The sequence below is a fragment of the Loxodonta africana genome, chromosome 16, assembly GCF_030014295.1.
Source record: "Loxodonta africana isolate mLoxAfr1 chromosome 16, mLoxAfr1.hap2, whole genome shotgun sequence".
Classification (NCBI taxonomy): Eukaryota; Metazoa; Chordata; class Mammalia; order Proboscidea; family Elephantidae; genus Loxodonta; species Loxodonta africana.
Window position 1 is genome coordinate 31,776,356 of NC_087357.1, and position 22,168 is coordinate 31,798,523.

The following is a 22,168-nucleotide window of genomic DNA, read 5'->3' on the forward strand; positions in this document are numbered from 1 at the left end:
GTTCTAAAATCAGGTAGAGTGAGGCCTCTCACTTTCTTCTTCTTTTTCAGTAATGCTTTACTTATCCGGGGCTTCTTTCCCTTCCATATGAAGTTGGTGATTTTTTTTCTCCATCACATTAAAAAATGTCATTGGAATTTGGATCGGAAGTGCATTGTATGTATAGATGGCTTTTGGTAGAATAGACATTTTTACTATGTTAAGTCTTCCTATTCATGAGCAAGGTATGTTTTTCCACTTAAGTAGGTCCTTTTTAGTTTCTTGCAGTAGTACTTGGCAGTTTTCTTTGTAGAGGTCTTTTACATCTTTGGTAAGATTTATTCCTAAGTATTTTATCTTCTTGGGGGCTACTGTGAATGGTATTGATTTGGTGATTTCCTCTTCGATGTTCTTTTTGTTGATGTAGAGGAATCCAAGTGATTTTTGTATCTTATAACCTGAGACTCTGCCAAACTCTTCTATTAGTTTCAGTAGTTTTCTGGAGGATTCCTTAGGGTTTTCTGTGTATAAGATCATGTCATCTGCAAATAGAGATAATTTTACTTCCTCCTTGCCAATCCAGATGCCCTTTATTTCTTTGTCTAGCCTAATTGCTCTGGCTAGGACCTCTAGCACAATGTTGAATAAGAGTGGTGATAAAGGGCATCCTTGTCTGATTCCTGTTCTCAAGGGAAATGCTTTCAGGCTCTTTCCATTTAGGGTGATGTTGGCTGTTGGCTTTGTATAGATGCCCTTTATTATGTTGAGGAATTTTCCTTCAATTCCTATTTTGCTGAGAGTTTTTGTCATAAATGGGTGTTGGACTTTGTCAAATGCCTTTTCTGCATCAATTGATAAGATCATGTGGTTTTTGTCTTTTGTTTTATTTATATGGTGGATTACATTAATGGTTTTTCTAATATTAAACCAGCCCTGCATACCTGGTATAAATCCCACTTGGTCGTGTTGGATTATTTTTTTGATATGTTGTTGAATTCTATTGGCTAGAATTTTGTTGAGGATTTTTACATCTATGTTCACTAGGGATATAGGTCTGTAATTTTCTTTTTTTGTGGTGTCTTTACCTGGTTTTGGTATCAGGGATATGGTGGCTTCATAGAATGAGTTAGGTAGTATTCTGTCATTTTCTACGCTTTGAAATACCTTTAGTAGTAGTAGTGTTAACTCTCTTCTCTGAAAGTTTGGTAGAACTCTGCAGTGAAGCTGTCCAGGCCAGGGCTTTTTTTTGTTGGGAGTTTTTTAATTACCTTTTCAATCTCGTTTTTTGTTATGGGTCTATTTAGTTGTTCTACTTCTGATTGTGTTAGTTTAGGCAGGTAGTGTTTTTCTAGGAATTTATGCATTTCTTCTAGGTTTGCAAATTTGTTAGAGTACAATTTTTCGTAATAATCTGATATGATTCTTTTAATTTCAGTTGGGTCTGTTGTGATGTGGCCCATCTCGTTTCTTATTCGGGTTATTTGTTTCCCTTCCTGTATTTCTTTAGTCAGTCTAGCCAATGGTTTATCAATTTTGTTAATTTTTTCAAAGAACCAGCTTTTGGCTTTGTTAATTCTTTCAGTTGTTTTTCTGTTCTCTAATTCATTTAGTTCAGCTCTAATTTTTATTATTTGTTTTCTTCTGGTGCCTGATGGATTCTTTTGTTGCTCCCTTTCTATTTGTTCAAGTTGTAGGGACAGTTCTCTGATTTTGGCTCTTTCTTCTTTATGTATGTGTGCATTTATCGATATAAATTGACCTCTGAGCACTGCTTTTGCTGTGTCCCAGAGGTTTTGATAGGAAATGTTTTAATTCTCATCGCATTCTATGAATTTCTTTATTCCCTCCTTAATGTTTTCTATAACCCAGTCTTTTTTGAGCAGGGTATTGTTCAGTTTACAAGTATTTGATTTCTTTTCCCTAATTTTTCTGTTATTGATTTCCACTTTTATGGCCTTGTGGTCTGAGAAGATGCTTTGTAATACTTCGATGTTTTGGATTCTGCAAAGGCCTAACCTTAGTACTTTTTATATTAGCAGGCTCTTGCTGGAAACTTCATACCTGGTCCAGTCCCTACTCTGTGTTCAGGAACCCTGCTCCATCCCTTTGCAATATTAATATTCTCTATGCAGAATAGAGAGGCTCCCAAAATTATGTTTCTGTAGTTCCTTTCAGGTCCAACAGATATACATGATGGTAAGAGGAAGTGCATGTGGTCTGGGTCACAGCAGGAACTGACGAAGCCTGCTTTGAGGGAGAGCATCCCTGGCCTCCCAGACGAATCACCAACTATGTCCCACATTGCTTACAGCTTCCTCACCTTACAAAGCTCTCCAACAGGTCAATGTTTTTGCGGTCGCTCACAAATTCCCCAATCATTTTCTTGTCCAGTCGAGGGTTCTCTCGGAGCCACTGGGCTACCTCTGTGTTGTCCATTGGGATGGTGAGGAGGCCTTTCTCCTGCAGAAACTGGATCCCTTTCTTTGGTTTCTGGTTGAACTGCTCTGTGCCAGTGATCAGCAGCTGGAAGAGAGAGATCAGAGGTGTCAGAAGCTATGTCCCTAAACCAGACAAAGCTAGGCTGGACTCCATCAAGCCCCCAACTGGCCAGCTAATGGGCTCCTAAGATGTGGTCCTTTGTGACTGCAGAACTCAAGCTGGATCATACTGGCTGTAGCTTTCCCCAATTTTCATGTCTAATTAGAATTGGCTGAGGAGCTTCTTTTCTGAGTGCTCAAAATGCACAGGACAGCCCCCTCTCCTCCAATTTGAGGCTCAGGAAAAAAAGTAGAAGAGACCACAGAAGACTTCCTTCTTCTCTTCAGTCTAATATCCATCCCTGGGAGCTGTTTACAGCCAACATATTGTTTAAGGCCTAGACTGGATTCCCCTCCTTTCTTTGGTTACCTAGTTCTTAAGACCCTGGGGTTCAAAGGATAAAGTAAATTGTGATGATAACTCAACTTTCTGTCTGTCCAGTCACACCCCTATAATCAAGGGCACAATAAAAGTCATTTAAGGGATGAAAAAGGAACCATTCAACAGACTGATGAGTAAGACCTAAGAGTTGTCTAGCTACAGAAATGAGGCCAGATGATTTCTAAGACCTATGGGTGGTATTTTTAAGATGCAATAAAATTTATCTATTAAAAAAAAAATTCATTAGGTAATAGGCTGGCAATAAGAGGAAGAAATGGTTAAACAGAAGTTTTATTTAAAAAAATTTTCTTTGTGTTAAGGAAAAGCACAGTTATTTGAACTTTACTAATGTACCAGAATAAATATCAATTTCCTTTTATTGTCAATTACTACTCTAGAGCTGGAGATTACCAATAACCTGTGACCTGCACGACACTAGTTCCCAGGGCTCTGTTACCTTCAGTAACACTTGGCTGTCAGCTAGGGTAGGATTTGCCCAGGGGCATAGAATAGGGTATGCTCAAATATATGGCTTAGGAATAAGGGAAAGATTTCAAAGGAGACAGGCAGGTGGCTGAAGTCTCAACAAGCCCAGAGACTAGCCTTAAGAAGCTCTACAATGAGCTGCCAAACTCTCCCTCATGCTCTGGTACAGAAACCCTAGAAAGGACACCCAAAAGTGGGCAGAGGCTGAGCTCAGGGGATATCCGTATATACCTTCTTTTTGTTTTTAATTTTAATCAGTTCCCGTGGATCTGGCAGGAGACTGGAAAATCGAGGTGGCTTCCGGGTAAACTTTTTGTCAGCTAGGAATGAGAGAAAGAAAGTGAAAAACCCATAAGACCTCTTTTACCAGGACAATGACTTTTTAGGTCACTGATGTACTCCCCAGAGAAAAGGAGGATGCCTCAGAAGTTTCCTTGTCCTTATCAGTCTTCCACTGCCCTGGAAGCCTATCTTCTGGGGCTCCAGATATTTTTTTTCCTCTCTCTGGGACTGAAGGCATGGTAAGCAGCCAAGGCTCATTCAGGTACTACCTTAGGGTGTCTCTGCGCCCCTCCCTCTGCTCTCCAACAGGCCCTCCAATTGAGGGGTCTTAGGGTTATAGACACCCAGTACACACCCCCAGAATCGCCAGCTTCCTCCAGATCACTGCGTCCTGGCTTCCCGTGTTCTGCTGGCAGCCACCCTCCACCTGGCAGATGCAGGCCTGGGATGTCGGGGACCAACCCTACGGCTTTCTTGTCGCTGGTTGCTCTCTCAGCTGGTAAGAGAGGAGACGATATATGTGAAGACTTATGGGGTAGGGAGCCAAGCAGAACTTCAGGAGAGGTTGAGTCCCAAGCCAAGGAGACCAGCATGCTCTCATATAGGGGGCCAACCCTGCCCAGGGCAAATCCAAGCCAAAACAAAGGGTTATTGGTCCAGATCTGCCAAACATTAAACTTTGTAACAGAGAGGTTATCCAGTCACCTTCCCTGAAATTCGGCAACCTCATTCTCAAGGGGAAGATCCAGAAGATGAATCAGAGGGGAGCAGATACTGGGGGTGGGTGGGGTGGGAGAAGGTAGGGCCTGGAGCTTTTAGGGACAGAATCCTATATCCTTTAATCTCTGTTCTCTTCTCTCCCTATAAAGAAACAATAATTCCTTAAAGACCCAAAAGTAGGGAGGAAGAGAAAGGGAGAAGTCCATGAGTTCTTGCTAACCTGCCTGTCTGGCCTGTGACTCAAGTCACCAAATCCTGGAAACCCAGAATAGGGACTACCACCCACAGAAAGTGAAATAAGGGCAGGAGATAGGATTCATTGACTACAGCATAAAAGCACAGAACTCTAGGATCCTCAAAGAAAGAAATGCCTCTCACTATTACTGGTTTCTTGGGTATTGTCTTCTGTCTCATAGCTGGGTCTGACTGCCTCTTTTTTCTCCTGCTGGGTGAGGTTGTTGAGGACTTTGGCCTGGCAGTGGGCCTCAGTGCTGTCAATCACTGTCAACAGGGCATCGAGTGACAGCAGGTGTGTTGTGTAGAGCTGACCAGAGACAGGGAAGGCATTCTGGAAAGTAAACAGATTCGGTAGACTTGAGGTTAGAATACTTTATACTGTAACTGATTCTTTTCCAAAAATCCTGATACCTTCTATAACTTCTACATTACCCTGAGAAAATGCTTTTCTTATTCCTGTTTCCCAAACTTCAAGTGTTCCCCTCCTTGTATGTAGCATCCCACCACCACCGGAAGATTTCCTTAATAGTTTCCTTTCTAGAGGCCAGTAAGAGTGATCAGCACCTTGGAGAGCAACTTGGTGAGGTCCTCAAAGAGATTGGAACAGTAGTAGTCACAATCATAGTTGATGTAGAGCTCAGTGACAAAGCTGGGGATGCGCCAGAGCTGCACAATGGCCTCCAGTGCCATCTCCTTCATCTCATAAGGCATCTTAGGGTTCTCCACAGTGATGATTTCCATGAGCTTTTTGATGTACATCTGGCAATAACCCAGTAATGGCCATTCGAGTGGGTAAAGAATTCAATATAGGGAGAGACAAAATTGGACAGGAAGAAATTAAGCAGAGGAAACAGACAGGAGACATACATTAAGAGACGCCTAAAAGTATGGGGTCACTATGAGTCGGAATCCACTCCACGGCAATGGGTTTGGTTTTTTTTTTGGAAAAGTATTCCATACCCTAAATACATCTACCTCTTTGGCCTCTGTGCTGGAAATAAAGCCTGGCTCTGTCTCATGCCTGACCTAAAACAAGTTGCCTGTTGCCCTTTTTGAGCTGTGTGAGGCTGACCTGATCTTATTTATAATTCCTTTTTGCAATATAGTGGCAAAGCTGGCTTGACTTGCCTGCCTGCATTGCAGAGAAACTGCTAGACAGAAAGCTGTTCCTATTCACGGTGAAGCTACCCACCAATCCTAATATTTAGGTTCTACCACTTCATAGCCAGCCAGTTTCCCTGGGGCTCCTTTTTTACTTCCCCACTACTGAGCCGAGCCAAGGAACCAAACTATTGGGGCTAAAAGCATTTTCCTACAGGAACCCCCAAGTCCCACCACTGCACCATAACATTGCTGGTCCCACTAAGGATCCTATGCAGCCCCCTGTTTTCTTTTCCTTCTAAGGTCAGGAAACTCACCTCCAACTGGAACTTGAGGTGCTCCCGCATGCTCTCAAACAGTAGGAAGCATACCCGCAGGGAAGCAGCATAAAGGTTCAGTCGTTCTACGCTGAGTAGCTGCAGATCAGAGCAGGGTGGGTCATGAGGTTTCTGAACCTGACTATGGCTCAACCAGGAGAGAGCCAAGACAGGAAACTGGGTGAAGTTGCCACTGAGGTCCCGTGCTCTGAGGAAATTGTATATCTAGCCATTCCTATATTTCCCTGGGGCAACTACTGGGGCCCTCTTACTATGATTTCTGGTCAATCACAAGAGAGGTGTTATCCTGGGCTCTATACCCTTCTCACAAATCAGCCAAACTGATCTGTGGTCCCCTAGCCCTGGAGATACCCTGAAAAATAGCCAAGGGCTCTGAGCCCTCTAGCAATTCAGTCTTACCTGGAATAAGTGGCGGCACATCTCATCCTTGATGAGACCCAAGAGGGTCTGGCACTGGGCTACAGAAGCTGACTCAAGAGCCACTGTCAACAAATGCAGTCCCATGTGGATCATGACCTCTGAGTTGTGGCGGTCATGTGGATTGGTGAGGGAGATGAGGAAACGAAAGAGCTCACGGATACAGGGAAGGCCATAGGGGACCAAAGCTGTACCTGGGGAAGCCAGGAGAAAAGTGAGGCTGCTAAGAAACAACTGGCCTGATGGCTTGGCCTAGCCTGCCCTGCATCATACAAGGCAATTTCAGGTAAGTGATTCTTTTCAAGGAAACAACTGTCTTTTTTTCTGGGCAAGTGAAGGGACTAGTCTTACTTATTTTAGGGAATCAGAATTGATGATGACACCTTTCTGTTAAAGTGCCAAGTTTTCTATACTTCCTCTTGTTTCCTATTGTCCACCAAATTCCCTCTCTGTGTAAATCTGGGAAGGGCTCCATCTATGCCAACAGTCCTCTGGTTTGATTTCATTTCCTGACTGGCCAATGGCCTAAAACTTGGACCAGTAGGCAGCAGTCACCTTGGATCCAAGGTGGTCTAGACTCAGAAACCGTAGTGGGTGGGATGGGGTATGTGACAGGCAGAGACTGCCAGAGAGTACCCACCTTCTTTCTGGGAAGACTGTGTAAAGCGCACGCCCCGGGGATTGACGTAATCCATGTCATGGACAGAGGCAGAGTCGGAGTGGTCACCAGGGGACGTGCACTCCTCTAACACCTCCGGGATGGATTCCACAGATGCTGATTGTGCCTTTTCCACCTGGGCCCCTTCCTGCTATGACCAGTAGTAGGGGGATATAGGACGAGGATGAGGCAAGAGAAATCTGGAAATTATCCTCCTTAAGTACCTGTCCTTCAAGCTGTTTCTAATGGACTGCAGGTGTAGGGCCAGCTCAGTGGGCTATGAATCAATGCAAGGTGGATCAGGACAGGAGTATGATGAAAGATTCGGAACACATCTCCCGAGGCATCATTGACTTATAGTGACTGGAACTCTAGAGGTAGCAGAGGCTCTCACAGGCCTGGGATTCAGATCATTGCCTTTCAGAGAAAGCCACAGCCAGCTGCCTTGTCTTTGCCAAGTGCCACCCATATGCATAACCTGATAAAGCCCATCAGCTATCTCTCATAGTGAGTCATGCTATAGGTTTTCCAGGCAGTACAGCTAACTCTAGAAGAAGAACCTCCCTGCCCCAAACTTCTTTTGAGCTAAGGCCTAGATAAGGACCCAAAGGATCAAGTTAATTCCCACAGTGGAAGATGAGAGAGGGGTCTTTAGAAATCAAAGCTATACCTGCGGGTCTGGCTGTTCAGGAACTCCTAGCTCGCGGCTCACAGGCTCTGCAGCTGTGCTGTAGCCTGGAAAGCCAGCTTGCTCCAGGTCGGTGAGGTCCTCCTTGGAGGTGGTCTGGGAGGAGAATTCCAGGCCACTGTCTGTAGAGGGGCTGACCACTGCTGAGGCAGCTTCTGAACTTGCAGAGGAGATGGGAGTAGGCACATCAATGAAGGGCATGCCACCTGCCAAGCAAAGTGAGTGAGGCTTGAAGGAAAAGAGAGGGCAGACTCAGTGGGAAAAATATAACTTCCATGGTACAAGGGGCTCTATTTCCCAGTCTATACAACCTAATCTCCGCATAAACTGATCTCTAAAGTAGTCAGAGTCCCCCTGCAAGAAGAGCACCCCCTAACTCACTGCAGAGTTCTTGAACAATCACAGTCTGATCTGACCTGGAGTTTTCCCTTTTTTGCTTTCAGTAGAAACACCAAAGCCTCTCAGCTGATTGGTCTTCAATTTCAATATCCCTAAGAGAGGAAGGAGCTTTTCTTCTATCCATTCTAATCAGAGGAAACAGCCCAGGGTACTTACCAGTGAGGTTAGAGGATGAGGTGGTTCCATTGGGGGTGGGCAGTTCTGAACCCGGTGTGACTTTGGTCATATGGCGAGGGGGCCGGGGGGATCTCTTCTGTTTCTTCCACTTGGATGAATCACTCATGCCTCCTGCTCTCATTTTCAGCTGGAAATATCACACCTCGTTAGCACTTGTATCCAAACCAAGACTCTATTCCTAGAAATCTCCCTTCTCTTAGTCCTACCAGTGCCTAGAAAGCAGCCTATGCCCCACATCTGTGCCCAGGTAAGGATCTAGACCATCAGATCACATTCCTACTCCTCTAATCTGGCTTCTACATTTGTCACTTCACAAGTTGGCTTGGCAGCGTCCACAGGGAAGGTGACATTCAGCTTTTAGGCTAGTCATTGATAGGGCCAACCCTCACACTATCACTCTGCTCCCTTGGGTCCTGAGTCCTGTAGAGGTGCATGACCTCTTGCAGGAAGGATAGGGGCTCCTTTACCCAGAATCTCAGGTCTACAGGCCCATGGACTCCTGGGCATTCCTTCTCAACCACCCTGCAGAACAGCCCCCTCCCTATTCCTGTTAGTTCTTACCCAACTACATGAGCCTACTTCTTCCCATCCAGGCTTTTGGCTTTCCTATGTCTGGGTTTTTATTGCTTCATAGACTGAGCCTAGATCGTAAACACACTCCTTACTTTCTGGAGTTTCTACATCAAATTGGTCAGAGGCTCATTCTTTGGATTAAGGAAGGAGTGGATCCCAGTTTATTCCCAGAGTTAAGAATGGAGAGTCACGACATGCTCTCTGCTGCTCACAATTTTGTTATATCAATGGAGCCTCCTGTTCGTCTCACTGTTGGTCTTCTAGATACAGTTTGTTTTTAGATAGGAAGGCCCCGATTCCTTGGACCTTTGGTCTATTCCGTTCTCCTCTCTCTTGCTGTATTTCTATTCTTTCTATGGCTTTCTTTTAGTCACAGGGACAATCTATCACTTGGTGACAACTCTAAGATGTAAGTTTTTTAAATGCATTTCCTCCACTTTAAGTTCAGAGTTACTTTAAGAGCATTTCTCTTCCCTAGCCCTGATGCTTTTTTGGCTGGGGTTTAAACCCAGTCCTGTTATAGAGTTATACTAAACCATTCCTAGACTGATGGGCCACTCCTAGATTAGGCAACAATAGCTCTCTTCCAGCAGCCATTACAATGCTCTTAGGAGGGCAGAAGCGCTCTTCCTCCCTGCCTATTCCTAAAGGCATACTATCCTTGGCCTGTTCATTTCCTTCTGATATCTGGGGATTGACCCCCTTCCTCGGCGTCCCCAAGCCCTCTAGAACCTGGGTAATCTTTGATCCCTTGCTTAGAAACCATAATTCTTCCTTTCCTACCCCATAGCTCCTTCCATAAAGGCGAGATGTCCAAGAACTGAGTCCTTCCCCTAGCTCTCAGGAAGACAGCAACAACCTTGCATTGGATTTACACTTCTTGTCCTTCCAACTACAAAATGCCTGCAGTCATATACCTACACTGCAACTTCAAGCACTCTAAGCACTGTGGCTAAGGTTCTCCAGAGCTAAGGTACCCTAGAAACTTGCCCCAGTTTCAGCAGAAGTGGGGGCTGAGCTCAGCTGGGTCAAGTTTATGGTAAAACATGTTCTGGGGGAGGAGTCAGCCAAAAATGCAGAGGGGCAAGAAGCCTGAGATATCAATGACAGAAAACCATGACCTCCTGGCTTTACTGGCAGTTGTCAAGGAGCTCCAAAAAGTACTAACGTCTGGATTCACTTTTATTTGGCACCCCTTCTCTCCAGGGGGCTCCCCCATTTCACGAACTTCAGGCAGTCCTAATTCCACTGAGAAGCCAGTCATTCACTGAGGTTCCTTTCCACACTAGGATCATCCCTTCCTCACTGTTTTCTTCCCTGTCCTCTGCAAAGCTGGCTCCAGCCTGGTTGCTTCAGTGAGCTTTCTCTGCCTCCTGGCTAGAGTAGGAGCTGAGAGGCTGCCAATTCTCAAAAATACCTCAGCCCTTAAAAAATACACCTGTGCTCCCTCTATCCTAAGGTGAGGAGGGGTGGGCAGCAGGTATTCATGGAACCCTACACCACCTTATCTGTACAACTCTGTATTCCCAAAGGACAGCAAAGCTTAAAAAAAGAAAAAAAAAATCCTGGCAATATGCCAGGTAACCACTGACAAGAGCTGCAACTTAAGACTAGACAAACACACAAATGAATCTTAAGACAATGCATGCAAAGAGAACACAGGCCTATTGACTGCCTAGCCGAGTACACACCTACACCCACAGTTCTTTTTATCTTCAAAGACCTGGATGTCCACAAGCACACCTCTAGCATACACACTGTTGTGACAGATAGCCTACACAGTCCATACCTCCTTCTCTCCCTCTTCTTCCTTGAGGCAGAAATATGGGGATTAGGGTAATCTTTAGCTTGGACCCCTCTCCTATATCTCAACTTTTAAAAGACAAAGGGGATCTGCAAAGATGCCAAGTAGTCCCAGTGTTCTGGGCTACCTTGGCACCTAGCTTGTCTCCATCAAACTAGAGTTCTAAACCTTGGAATAACCCTTTTAATGGTAACTAAGGAAAAAAAGACCCCAGCTAGGCAGACTACCCTTTTCCTCCAACTCAGTCCAGGTATCCAGTTAGAGTCAAGGACTATGCTTAAACTCTCTATGCCAGCTCTGAGAGAGGGAGAGGGTAGAAGAGGAAAGAGAAGGGTCTTGCTTAGAGGTCCCTCATGGTTTCTCTACAAATGTGAGAGCTTAACCCTTCCCAAAGGTGACAGTAGAACTCAGGCTATCTAGTCTCACTAGATGATGTATCATCAGTTCAAGCCTTTCTCCTTCTGCCTCCAGGCAACCAGATGCCCCAGCAGAATTCTCAACCCGGCAAAGCTACAAATACATGCAACTTTTCCAAAGCCATGCTGTGTTACAAGGGAGGGGTAAGTTGTGCTCTACTCAATGGAAATGGGACCCAGGTGTTACATATAAAAAATAAATAAACATTTGAAGAAATAAAAAGGGGAAAAGGAGAGGGCGAGGGAGAGAGACCTTGAGGTTCTTAAAGAGTAGTACCCTCTCTAACTGGTTCAGGGCTTTGGGCTGCTCCCCACTACTTAGCTCCAGTTTGTTGAGGAGACATGGAGAAATCTGTGAAAGACAGGCAAACGCACGATTTAAACAGAGTGAAATAAACTCAGACACACACCAACAGGGCACAGGGCAGGAATGGGAATGGATGGCAGGGTAGAGGGGAAGGTCAGGTGCATGCACCAAACAGCCAAAGGTCATCTCCATGGGCAGAACCTCTTAGGGCTGCAAGTAGAATTCTCATCAGAGGCCTGTGAAGTCCAGGGCTTCAGTTTACAATAGAAAGAGGCCATTTTTCTGACCACCATTCTTCTCCCAGCAGTTTGAGAACCTTCCAACCTGGAGTCAGGCTTGATCTGTCTCTTCAACAGAGGCTAGCACAAGCGTGAGCCCAAACTAATCCAGCATTATGGTGGGATTTGGAGCACAGTCTGTCTAGGCTCCTACCTGCTGAAAAGGCAGGGTTCTGAGGGGATGGCAGGACTTTCATTTTTGTCAACACACATTTTCAGGCCAGCCTGGTAGGCCTCGCCCAGGGTCCATGAAGGACTTGCTCACCAGCTTATATGATGGGTCAACAAAGGCCAGAAAGGAAAAGTTAAGGAAGGAGAGGCATCTGGGAGAGAATAAATTGCCCACTGAAGGAGTGGTAGCTATTTTCTAGATTCCAAGCAGACCTGTTTAGACAAAAGCATGTCTTTGCTAAGCAAGCCTATCCAGGAAAATCCCCACAGCACTGAAGCTGGGAGATCAAGGCTTAGATGAGGGACAGCAGACCAGCTCCCAGATCATACCTTTTTCATGTTGGTCCCCACATAGTTCTTCGGTTCTTCTTTAAACTGAGGTAACCTACAAGATAGAGAACCCCAGAGAATGTCATTAGGTATAATGACAAATTCCCCCCCTCTAGCCAGCCACCACCCAAAAATGTTCTGGGCCAGAGCATGACCTGTTTCTCAGGAAAACCTAGGAAGAGAAAAAGGCTAATCTCATCCTTTTTCAGAGCTTCATCAAAGAACCACAGGAACTGGGGGATGCATGACATGAACACTTTTTGAAAGAGAAAGTAAAGTCCTCAGGGCAAGGTGACTAAGTGCCCTTGGAGTGTGGAGGTTCTTTTTATCCTTAAACAGATTCCACCCTGCTTGCGTTCACTTCTAAGTGTTGCTGAAAGCCAAGAGATGGGGAGAGGGAAGTCTATCAAATCCTCAGGAGACTGGGCATAGGCTGAGAAGAAAAAGGTAGGTTGAGGTTTTGAAACTAGTAGATTTGAACTTCTGGAGTAAGAAACTCTTTGCAGCAGGGACCACAGACAGACGTAGTAAGCAAGGATTATTACCTACAGATTTGAAGAGCAAAAAGAAATCCCAGAGGGAGGTTTTAAAGCCATTTCCTCAGCTCTTCTCAAAACTAGTCTATTGAAAGGAGGTGTAGGAAACAGGCAGTAGGGCATAGTATGAAAAGGCATCCTAGGCCCTAGGCTGAGGGCTTTGCCCAGGGTAACTAACCATCCTGGTTTGCCTGGTACTGAGGGGCTTCCCAGCATGTGGGACTTTCAGTCTTAAAATCAGGACAAAAAAACCCAAAAAACAAAAACCAAACCTGTTGCCTTTGAGTCAGTTCCGACTCATAGTGACCCTACAGAAAATGGAGACGGTCCCAGGCAAACCAAGATTACTGGTCGCCCTATCCTTGGTCCCTCCTACAGTGATCAGGACAAGCTCTGGGAGCTCAGCTCTCTATTCCAGTCACCCTTGGACTTGGCTTCCTCTCTGGGTTCTCTTTCCCAGCTGTTACCTGAACAGAAACAGACACTAGTTTGGGACACAGAATGAGGTCTGTTAGCCTAGATTAAATAACTCTCTACGCCTCCCTGAAGCCAAGCAAGCTCCCTCTTCTTTTTCCCTTGCCCGGTAACCCTGGGCCCAGAGAGCTACCCCCATCCTTAATCCCAGTGGCCTCTGATATGGCTGTGGGGTTGGCTGGGTCCCTGAAGTGGCTATGTGGAAGCAGGCAGGCTCAAGAGGCCTGGGTAGCCGGGCTGAAGCAAACAGCAGCAGGTTTACCTTGTGAAGAGCAGCTGCACCATGTCTACGAGAGTGTGCTCTGCGGATTTTCTCAATAACTCTGCACAAGCGAAAACAAATAACACAGGTGTCATTACTTGCTGTGCTATTATCAGGAGGCTTCTCAGAGCAGACTCCCCTCCAAACCTTGTTTACCAAGGATTATGCCAAACTTATTAAAACCAGCTCCAGCTCAGCCTGGCAACCATAATGTCACTGGCCCACTAGGTGGCACTACTGAGTCAGGAAGAAAGGGGAGCAATGCATGTGTTCTGTGCAGTTGCAGGCTGGTGTCAATCCCAGAAACCCTAGGGGAGGAAGAGTTGATGCCTGAGCTGAGTCAGCCTGGAATCCATCCCACCTTCTGCCCTGGCACAATGGGTTGAGGTCTCTATTCTATCTTCACAACAAGGAGTCAAGGACAAAGACTTCCAGACCCCTATGACTCCACGAGGTGGGTGATGGAGAAATCCTGAGTTTTTCCTGTCTCTGGGGTTCATCAGAGACAGCATCCTGTGTTCATGCTTACAGATGCTGGCCCCAGGCATGGTGAAGGAGACGAGATTTATGCACCTACCACTAAGCCTCATTTCAAAGCAGATCCGGAAGCAAGACTGCATGATCTCACACACTGATTCATTGGTCAGGTGGGCACCCACTGGGGTCAGCAACAGTGTCCGCAGAACCTACCATAAAGAAAGGGGAGATACTGTGATAAACAAGGCAGGCTGGGTGAAGAGGTGTACCTGAAGGGGGAAAGGCTGCCTTGTGTTTCTCCAGTCTCCTAGGAAAGCACTTAGGGGTGAGAAAGGAAGTTAGCAGGAACGCTGACCTTGCTTTAATGTAGTTTGGTAGAGAGGTCTCCCAGGACCTGTCTTGGAAACTATTTCTTTACTCTGCATGACCCTGTCATGGCTCAGAACTCCTTCCAGCCCTAGCCCAGGAACCCAACAGATGGATGGAACAAATAGTCTGTTAGAGGTCTAAATGTATTAAGGGCTCCCAGTATTCGATATCAATTCATTTAAAGCTTTTAATTATTTCCTCAGAAAAAGCTTTTACTTTGGGTACTCGAGCTGCTTGTTTGGAAACAAAGCCGCTCCCTAAGCCCCAGTGGAATCAAAACACAGCTTCAAGTTGCCAGCAGACTAGGGTAAGTAGAGCTGGAGGTACCAGCTCCTGGCCATTAGCCTAATTGCGCTTCCCCACCGCTTACCTGAAGGATTTTCATCAGGACAACCTCATCGCTGGCAGGATCCGTGCCCACAAAGCGGGCGTGGGTGACAGCATCTGCCATGTTCTCCATGCCCTCTGCTGTGCCCTCATGAATGGGATCTGCTCCAGCAATAAAGGAAAGACTAAGTGACTAAATGATGAGAGAGAAAGAAAAGGCAAGGCATCCTGTCTAGGGGCTGCTTTGGGAGTCTTTGGTCTTCTTCTCTCTAATTCCCTTGAGCTACCTGAAAATGTTTGCCCTTAACTGGGCTTAGGGTTTAGTGAGCTCTTTTGTTTAACTCCACTGTGTAAAACAGTGGTTTTCTAACTTAAGCATGCATCAAAATCACCTGGAGTGCTTGTTAAACTACAAATTGCTGAGCTCCACTTGCACAGTTTCTGCATTACTAGAGCTGATGTGGGGCCTGAGAATTTGCATTTCTAACAAGATCCCAGGTGAAGCTAACACATGCTTTGGAAATTACTGGTGTAAAGCTACTCATTTCTTGAAGAAAAAGACTGGAAATGAGAGTTTTTGGCCCAGAGTAAGTGCCGAGTAGGGCCAGAGCTTTGAATGCCAAAGCTGCAGCTTTTCTCTTTATGTCTTTCAACACAGCTTTTGGAATTTTGTGCTCAGGTGCAACTGAGGTAGGGGAGCAGTCAGAGGAAGTGGATAGTCACTGCTGCCAATACTCATATCTGGTGCCACATTACAAAGGTCAGAGAGCTCTTCCTGCTTTGGTTTCATTCTTATTAAAACAATATGGCACTGAGCAAGAATCCAGCTTAACTAAACAGGCATTAGAAGGGAAAATAGGCAAACTAAATAGGACTGGAGCTGGCTAATTGGGGAGTGGGAGAAAGAGAGAGGATTTCAGTTGTGAATAAGGAAAGGGGACAAGCTAAGGGTCAGACAACTAGCACAATGTCGGAGGCTAACACATATGCTGCCAAGGGGGGAAACTGCTCCCATTCATGTGTTAAACGGCCACAAGGAGTAGCCAAAGAAGTTGCCTTCATCAAGGCCTATCAGGGTCCCACAGAACTGTCTGGGTTATGGTGCTCCTGCCCCAGGTCTGCTCTGAAGGACCCTTTGTACTGCTGTTCCTGAAAAGGGAGCAGAAGTAGGAAAAAAGGTAGGCACATGATAAAGTTTTATAAGTGATAAAGTAGCTCTAGCGGTAGCATGGTGTAGTACAGGGACATCTTCTAGCTGTAAGTGATAGGAGAAGGAGAAATTCTTACCAGTTTCTCTTTCCTGGCACCTGAAATTAGTGGGAGTTCCTGAGCCTAAAGCTCAGGCAATGGCTGAGAAGCCTGAACACTGCTCACACAACAAGCCAGAAAAGTTTCATTAGTTGTGAGTGGTATTCGTTTGTTCTTTCTCTGTCCTGGTTAGTCTGACACCTTGTCAAAGACTCTTTTTGTCTTACTTAAAACATCCTTCTACCCAGTACTAGAAGTGGCTACTCCAGAGGTCATGGAGAAGGAAGCCAATTTCATGATAATATAGAGTATAATGGAGTGACTTAGTTCCTTCTAGGACCCCCAACTCTCTGTGTTTTTCCCACTTAGTACAGAAAATCCTATACTCTCAAGGCCTTTGCCTGAGTCCTCTCTCACAGCCCTGCCTGACAGTCCTTATTCAGGCCTCCAGGGCCCATAGGAAATCCAGGTCCTTCTCAGTGTTGTGTGGTGTTTCAGAGGTCAGTGAATGGTAGTCTTGCTCCTATCTCACAATGCTCCTGGGGGGTCAACTTCTTCCTCTCTTTCAGTAATCTTCCTTGTTAAGGTGGTTTAAGATCTAACTGATCTCTTTATAGCTCTTATACTCTGAGCTTGAATGAAGCAGCAAAGTTAATTTTCTAAAAAGGCAGGTAAGAGTGACAGGTCTTTAGAACCACAGGCAGGGCCTGCCAGTGAGCAAGGCAATCAGTGGGACAAATCCTGGTCTGGCAGCTGTGCAGGGCCAAACAAAAGGCTGGTCCTTGCAGTGGGACCTAAAATAATCCCAGAAGCCTTGGGTCACAGGATTGGAAGGGAGGAGGGGGTGTTTCTTCTGAACGGACAGCCTAAACACAGGACTGTTTGGTTTGGGTTCATTTAACGGGCTTGTCTTCCCTAAAACCTATTCCTCAGAATGTCCTCCTATCCAGGCCAGTCTGGAGCAGACTGCATAGAAATTTGCCAATCTTATCTTCTTTGCCTTCTGGCTTTCATATACTCCTTCCTGCTCCTTTTCTCATGCCCACTGCAATCGCCACCTCCAGCATTCTCCTTTCTTGCCACAGGAAACTCCAATGACCAGCTGGCCTGAAGTCTCCAATAACTAGCCTGTCTGCCAAGTTCAAGAAGGGAAGAAAGTAACAGGGACAAGACAGCAGAGGGAAAAGGCACAAGGGGGCAGCTGCTGGAGGCTGTGAAGAGAGATGACCTGCAGGTGGTGCTCAGGGCAAGGCTGGAACTGGCTGGGCCTGATTACGCTTAGGAAAAGTATGAAGGGCTTGGGTGCCTGGAGAGGCTGATACACCTATTCAGAACCTAGCTGGCACCCAGGATTCCTGCTCAGGATCCTGAATGCATCAGCTATGCAAACCCAACCTTCTAGAATAGATAAATTTTCTTGCCCTGATCTTAAGGCCATTTTACAGCCTGAGCCTTATCTTGTTTTGTTCCCCTACTTAGAAACAAAGACAGCCGTGTGTTTTCTATGTTCCTCACACTTGCACACGGGCTGACAGTAAGGGAAAAGAATCCAGGACCCTGAACAATGAGACCAACTGAAAAGTAATCCAAAGGAGACACCATAAACTATTCCAGAGATAAACAACAGACTAGGTAAATATTTGGGCTAGACTGGGAGAAAATACTTGTAATACTATCATAGACTAAGGGTTGATATTCCTGAAAAAAGAGCCCTATAAATGATAAGAAAAACAAAGACAACAACAACTCAGTTGAAAAAAAAAAAAAAAAAGGGCAGTGGAGAAGAAATTCAAACAGCCAATGTTCAATCTCAAGGAAATAAAAACACCACCATACCAGTTTTCACCCACCAGATTAGCATAAGTAAAGAACAGTGATAATATTCAGTGCTGGTGATAGGGAAGGGGATGGATGCTCTTATACATTGCTGGTGGAAGGGTAAAATGCTGTAACCTTTTGGGAAGGCAACCTGGGAGGACCTATGAAAATGTAATATGCACATGGCCTTCAATCCAGAAACCCCAGGTAAATAGGAATCTGCTCTACAAAATGAAATTTGTAAATAAGGACATATGAACAATGATGCTTTTTTTTAGCACTATTTATAATGGCTCCAAATAGCAAACAACTTAAATATTAATCAATAAGAAAATGATTGATTAATTGTGTTATAGTTGTACTATGGAAATTACAGAGCTATCAAAAATAATAGATCAGATTGGTAATTCTATCATGTACATCTAATACTATCAAGTGAAAAAACAAAATATGTAGCACATAATTCTATTTTTATTTCTTTTTAAAAAAGGTGTGGTACTTAAATATATTTATACACACATAGAGAGTCACACCAGGCTGTTAACACTATTTACCTCAAGCAGGGGAAGAAGCACTGAGAAAGAAGACAGACCATTAACTTTTTTTTTTTTTTAGATACCTCTTTATTTTTTGTCTTCTTACAATAAAATTGGCATGTATTATATTGGAAAAGTAACTAAAAATAAACCAAATCAACAAACAAAACCTCCAAGGGCCTTATACCCTTAACTCCCTCCTAGGCATGCTCAGAAGAACCCAGAGTCCCAGTGAAACCTCCCCCCCTTCCCCACTCAATACAAACAGTCAATTAGCATGATAAGTAGCCAATAACAATCATATTTCTCTTATATAAGGAAAGAGATGGCTGGAAAAAAATTTCTCAGTATCACCAGCTCATTGCCTAGGGCCTGGCCCCTCCTCTCCTCCCACAGAGAGGCAGGAAATGAAGTGCTGTGGTTATCCAAGAAAAGTCTGAGCTCTTACCTATGAGTGCATAGGACAGAAACTTATTGACAGAGGTGAGTGCCAGTCCAGTGATAGGGCCAGTGGTATCTTCAGAGCGAATCACTTCCAGGAATGGACGAAGGAACACATTGGGCTCAATCTCTGAGAGTTCTTCAAGAAAAGAAAAGAGGAATGAAGAGATGCCATCTGAAAAAACTAAACCCTAGAAAAAGGCTAGAGGTCTTGGTTACTGGGTCAATCTTTCTCCCTCTGGATTACCTTGAATCAAGTTCTAGACATTGTACCACTTTATCTGTAAATTTTGCATGTTTATGTGGCTCTAAGAGATAAAGAAGGTGAAAGGGGGGAAAGAAAAACACCCCACAATACCATTATCGTGCTTTACAGAATTAACAATAATTCTTCAATATCATCAAATCATCTTTAATATCATCAAATAATACCACCATCAATTGCTGGGTCAATTTTCCATGTCCATTTCAGGAGGAAATGCTCAAATCTCTTACCCTCTCCAGTGATATACTGGTAAACTTCATCTTCTGCCCTATTAGGTACACCCAGTGTGGTTGTCTTTACGTCTTTTGCTATTATGGGCAAGTTTACTTCTTTTAGGGAAAGAGCATAGCACAACCCAGGAGGGTTGGTGGGGGAGGGGGACCTTGGGGCTTAAACAGTTCCTTATGAAAAAATAAGCAGAAAAAGAACAAATGGCTGTGCAGTCCCTCACTCACAGAGGCAATTTGTAATCTTAGAAGGTCCTAACCATTCTCCAGCCCCGCTTCCTAGAGCAGAGGGTTACTTGCCCTGAGGTGAAGAGGCAATTCATAATCCCTATTTTACAGATGAGAAAAATTAGGCTCAGGTAAGACACATGACTGGCTAGAGTAAGAGGCAGAGCTGTAAACTGAGCCCAGGCTATATGATTCTAAAACTTGTAAAACCCTGATATCTATTGTACCTAATTACCAGTACAGACTGCTGAAATTTAAAAAATTTCATTCCAGATCTACGAAGCTATACCACACTAGACTTGCTCCCTACTCTACCCTGCTCAGGGTTGAATTTTTTGTTTTTCTAGATTCTGCTATGATTTCATTTTTCAGAGACCAGCTTCCTAAAAGGCTCCCTAAATAGGCCAGAAAGAGCTAAGGATGTGATCACGCTGCCCCACCTTTACAGACAAAAGGAAGCTGGGTTTCCTAAGCACCTTTATTTTCATGCAAATGCAGGGAGCTTCCCACTCAATTCCTATCACCTCCCTCTCAGGGTAAACATTCCCTCCTCCCGGCTGCTCAGATTAATGCTTTAATTAATCAGCAGATTGGGTAGCATTTTCCAAGTTTGTCTGCATAGCGATCACATCAGCTGTATAAAACCTGCTTCTCATCCCCCACTGCCCCCATCTACAGATGAAGAATTTGCAGAAAAACCTTCATAGGGCGGGCGGGGCAGGCGGGGGGAGGGAGGCGTATGGGGGTTGAGATGTAAGGAATAGAAATATTTGGAAAAACTGAAATATCAACTGTACTTGCTTCATGTCTTCCTTCATGGTGAAAGGTTTTACAGCCAGGGTCGAAACTTCCTCTCCCTTCTTTTTTTGTTTTGTTTTAATTAACAATGCCTGCTAAGAAACACATTCCAGCACTTCCATTCTGTGAGTCAATAGATGCTTTATGGAAATTTACTGCTGGAAAACTAGAAGGGTTGGACTTTTTAACGAGCCCACCAGGACCCTCGCTATCACCCTCACTCCTCCACCCCCTGGGAAAAAAAAGGAGGGAAGGGGAATCATGGTATATGAAGCTAACTTTTCAGAGTTTGGTCTAGGCAGAATTGGAATTTTGCTCTCTAGGTTCAACTGCTGATTTCCAGGAGGATCAGAGAAGCTCTAAGAGAACTTCTGCAGGTTTGGGGGCGGGAAGTGCTCCTAGCTGGGCATTACTAGCAAGGGCATTCCTAATTTAAGGGGGGCCCTGGTGGCGCAGTGGTTAAGACCTCAGCTGCTAACCAAAAGTTCAGCAGTTCGAATTCACCAGCAGCTCCTTGGAGACTCTCTGGGGCAGTCCTACTCTGTCCTATAGGGCTGCTATGAGTCAGAATTGACTGGATGGCAATGGGTTTGTTTTTTTTTTTGGTTTGTCTGTAAACATTTAAAGCCTGGAATTTTAATTTATAAGCCTGGTGAAATGTTCAGTTGGGCCCTCTAGAATAGTGCTCTTCAAACTGTCTGTGGTAAGGGCCAATTTTTTTTTGTTGTTGTTTATATCAGCCCATTGCAGACCCATACTTTTATAAAATACAGTAAAAATGAATTGCTAGTAAAAGGAAATTAAAAAAAAAGACATAATACACAACTCCAATTTTTATTATTAGAATCAACATGCACAAAAACTACTCTGCCAAGTTGCTATAAAAATTTCTAAAGAGTTTCCCTCAATTTCTGTATGCATTGTATCACGGACCCACACTGATCTGCAGATTACGCTTTGATTCCTAGATAGTTAAGTCCTACTTCTTGGCTACCACTCTAGAAAACTCTCTAAATCCTGGGATATTACAGCTAAAAAAGTCCCTAAAAATAGTTTACAAATGAGATAACTAAGGCTTAGGGAGGTTAGGTAATTTGTATAATGCCACATAGCCAGTTAGTGTTGAAGCCAGGACTAGAAGTTGAGGGTACCAGGTAAAAACATGGGCTTTAAAGTTAAAATTCTAGTTCTGCAACTAAGTAGCTGTGTGACCTTAGTTACGTAACCTTTCTATGCCTTTATTTTATCACCTGTAAAATGGGTGATAATTAAGATATTTTGAAAAATAAACAGCAGCTAACATTTATTGCATATGCATATACATATGTGCCAGGCACAGTGTCACGCACTTTACGTACATGATCTCCTTTAGTGGATGTAAAACACTTGGTACAATGCGTGGAATAAAGTGCAAAATAAAGAGCTGATTTTTTAGTTCTGGAGTCCCAGACCAGTGTTCTTTACGCTGTATACAAGTTTATTAAGATTCAAGTGAATATCAAAATATTCAACAGCAGGTCTTCTACCTTTCATTCCTAAACCTTCAAGAGGATAGAAGTTAAGGATAAATACCAAAATAATTGATGGTGGTTATTTATGATGCAGTTTGGACTATCTCTTAGGCTTTAGCTTTCTCTAAGGTATGTGTAGTATCAGAGAATGGAACAGACTTCCTTTTTCAAATGAATGAATGAAAAAATCATCCATTTAGAAGAGATAACGATAGTAACAACAGGAGCAACCATTTATTACTTTGTGCGATGCTATGTGCTAAGCACTATACATACCTTCTCTCCTTACAATTATCCCCACTTTGAAGATGAAAATGAGTCTTGGAAAGATCACCTAAGATCATACAACTAGCAAATGGTAGAAGCAGGAA

General features: G+C 44.3%; 1 protein-coding gene and 1 long non-coding RNA gene across 17 annotated transcripts in view; one reads left to right on the forward strand and one right to left on the reverse strand.

Annotated features, from left to right (window-relative positions):
• Window positions 1-22,168, reverse strand: part of GBF1 (golgi brefeldin A resistant guanine nucleotide exchange factor 1) — a 136,613-nt gene that overhangs the window by 17,925 nt on the left and 96,520 nt on the right. For 7 of the 13 annotated variants that reach the window (XM_064269380.1, XM_064269383.1, XM_064269381.1 and 4 more), the window contains 15 exons: window positions 18,776-18,907; window positions 14,769-14,887; window positions 14,130-14,238; window positions 13,553-13,613; window positions 12,281-12,335; window positions 8,381-8,528; window positions 7,808-8,031; window positions 7,120-7,288; window positions 6,462-6,673; window positions 6,042-6,140; window positions 5,188-5,382; window positions 4,765-4,954; window positions 4,022-4,162; window positions 3,616-3,704; window positions 2,300-2,502 (listed from right to left, as the gene is read on the reverse strand). In XM_064269380.1, coding sequence (XP_064125450.1) covers window positions 2,300-2,502; window positions 3,616-3,704; window positions 4,022-4,162; window positions 4,765-4,954; window positions 5,188-5,382; window positions 6,042-6,140; window positions 6,462-6,673; window positions 7,120-7,288; window positions 7,808-8,031; window positions 8,381-8,528; window positions 12,281-12,335; window positions 13,553-13,613; window positions 14,130-14,238; window positions 14,769-14,887; window positions 18,776-18,907 — 2,146 coding nt within the window. Of the gene's footprint in view, window positions 1-2,299; window positions 2,503-3,615; window positions 3,705-4,021; window positions 4,163-4,764; window positions 4,955-5,187; window positions 5,383-6,041; window positions 6,141-6,461; window positions 6,674-7,119; window positions 7,289-7,807; window positions 8,032-8,380; window positions 8,529-11,447; window positions 11,547-12,280; window positions 12,336-13,552; window positions 13,614-14,129; window positions 14,239-14,768; window positions 14,888-18,775; window positions 18,908-22,168 lie in introns of all 13 variants that reach the window. The other 6 variants (XM_064269384.1, XM_010589034.3, XM_010589033.3 and 3 more) reach the window with 4 other exon arrangements.
• On the forward strand, window positions 8,026-18,782 carry LOC111750295 (uncharacterized). Of its 4 annotated transcripts, none has more exons than XR_010318070.1 (4): window positions 8,026-8,372; window positions 8,529-14,199; window positions 14,602-14,705; window positions 17,059-18,782. It is a non-coding gene; the product is annotated as an uncharacterized LOC111750295 (long non-coding RNA). The 4 variants fall into 4 exon arrangements; XR_010318073.1 differs by lacking the exon at window positions 8,026-8,372 and having other exon boundaries at window positions 8,521-12,727; window positions 13,833-14,199; XR_010318072.1 differs by lacking the exon at window positions 8,026-8,372 and having other exon boundaries at window positions 8,521-11,338; window positions 12,620-14,199.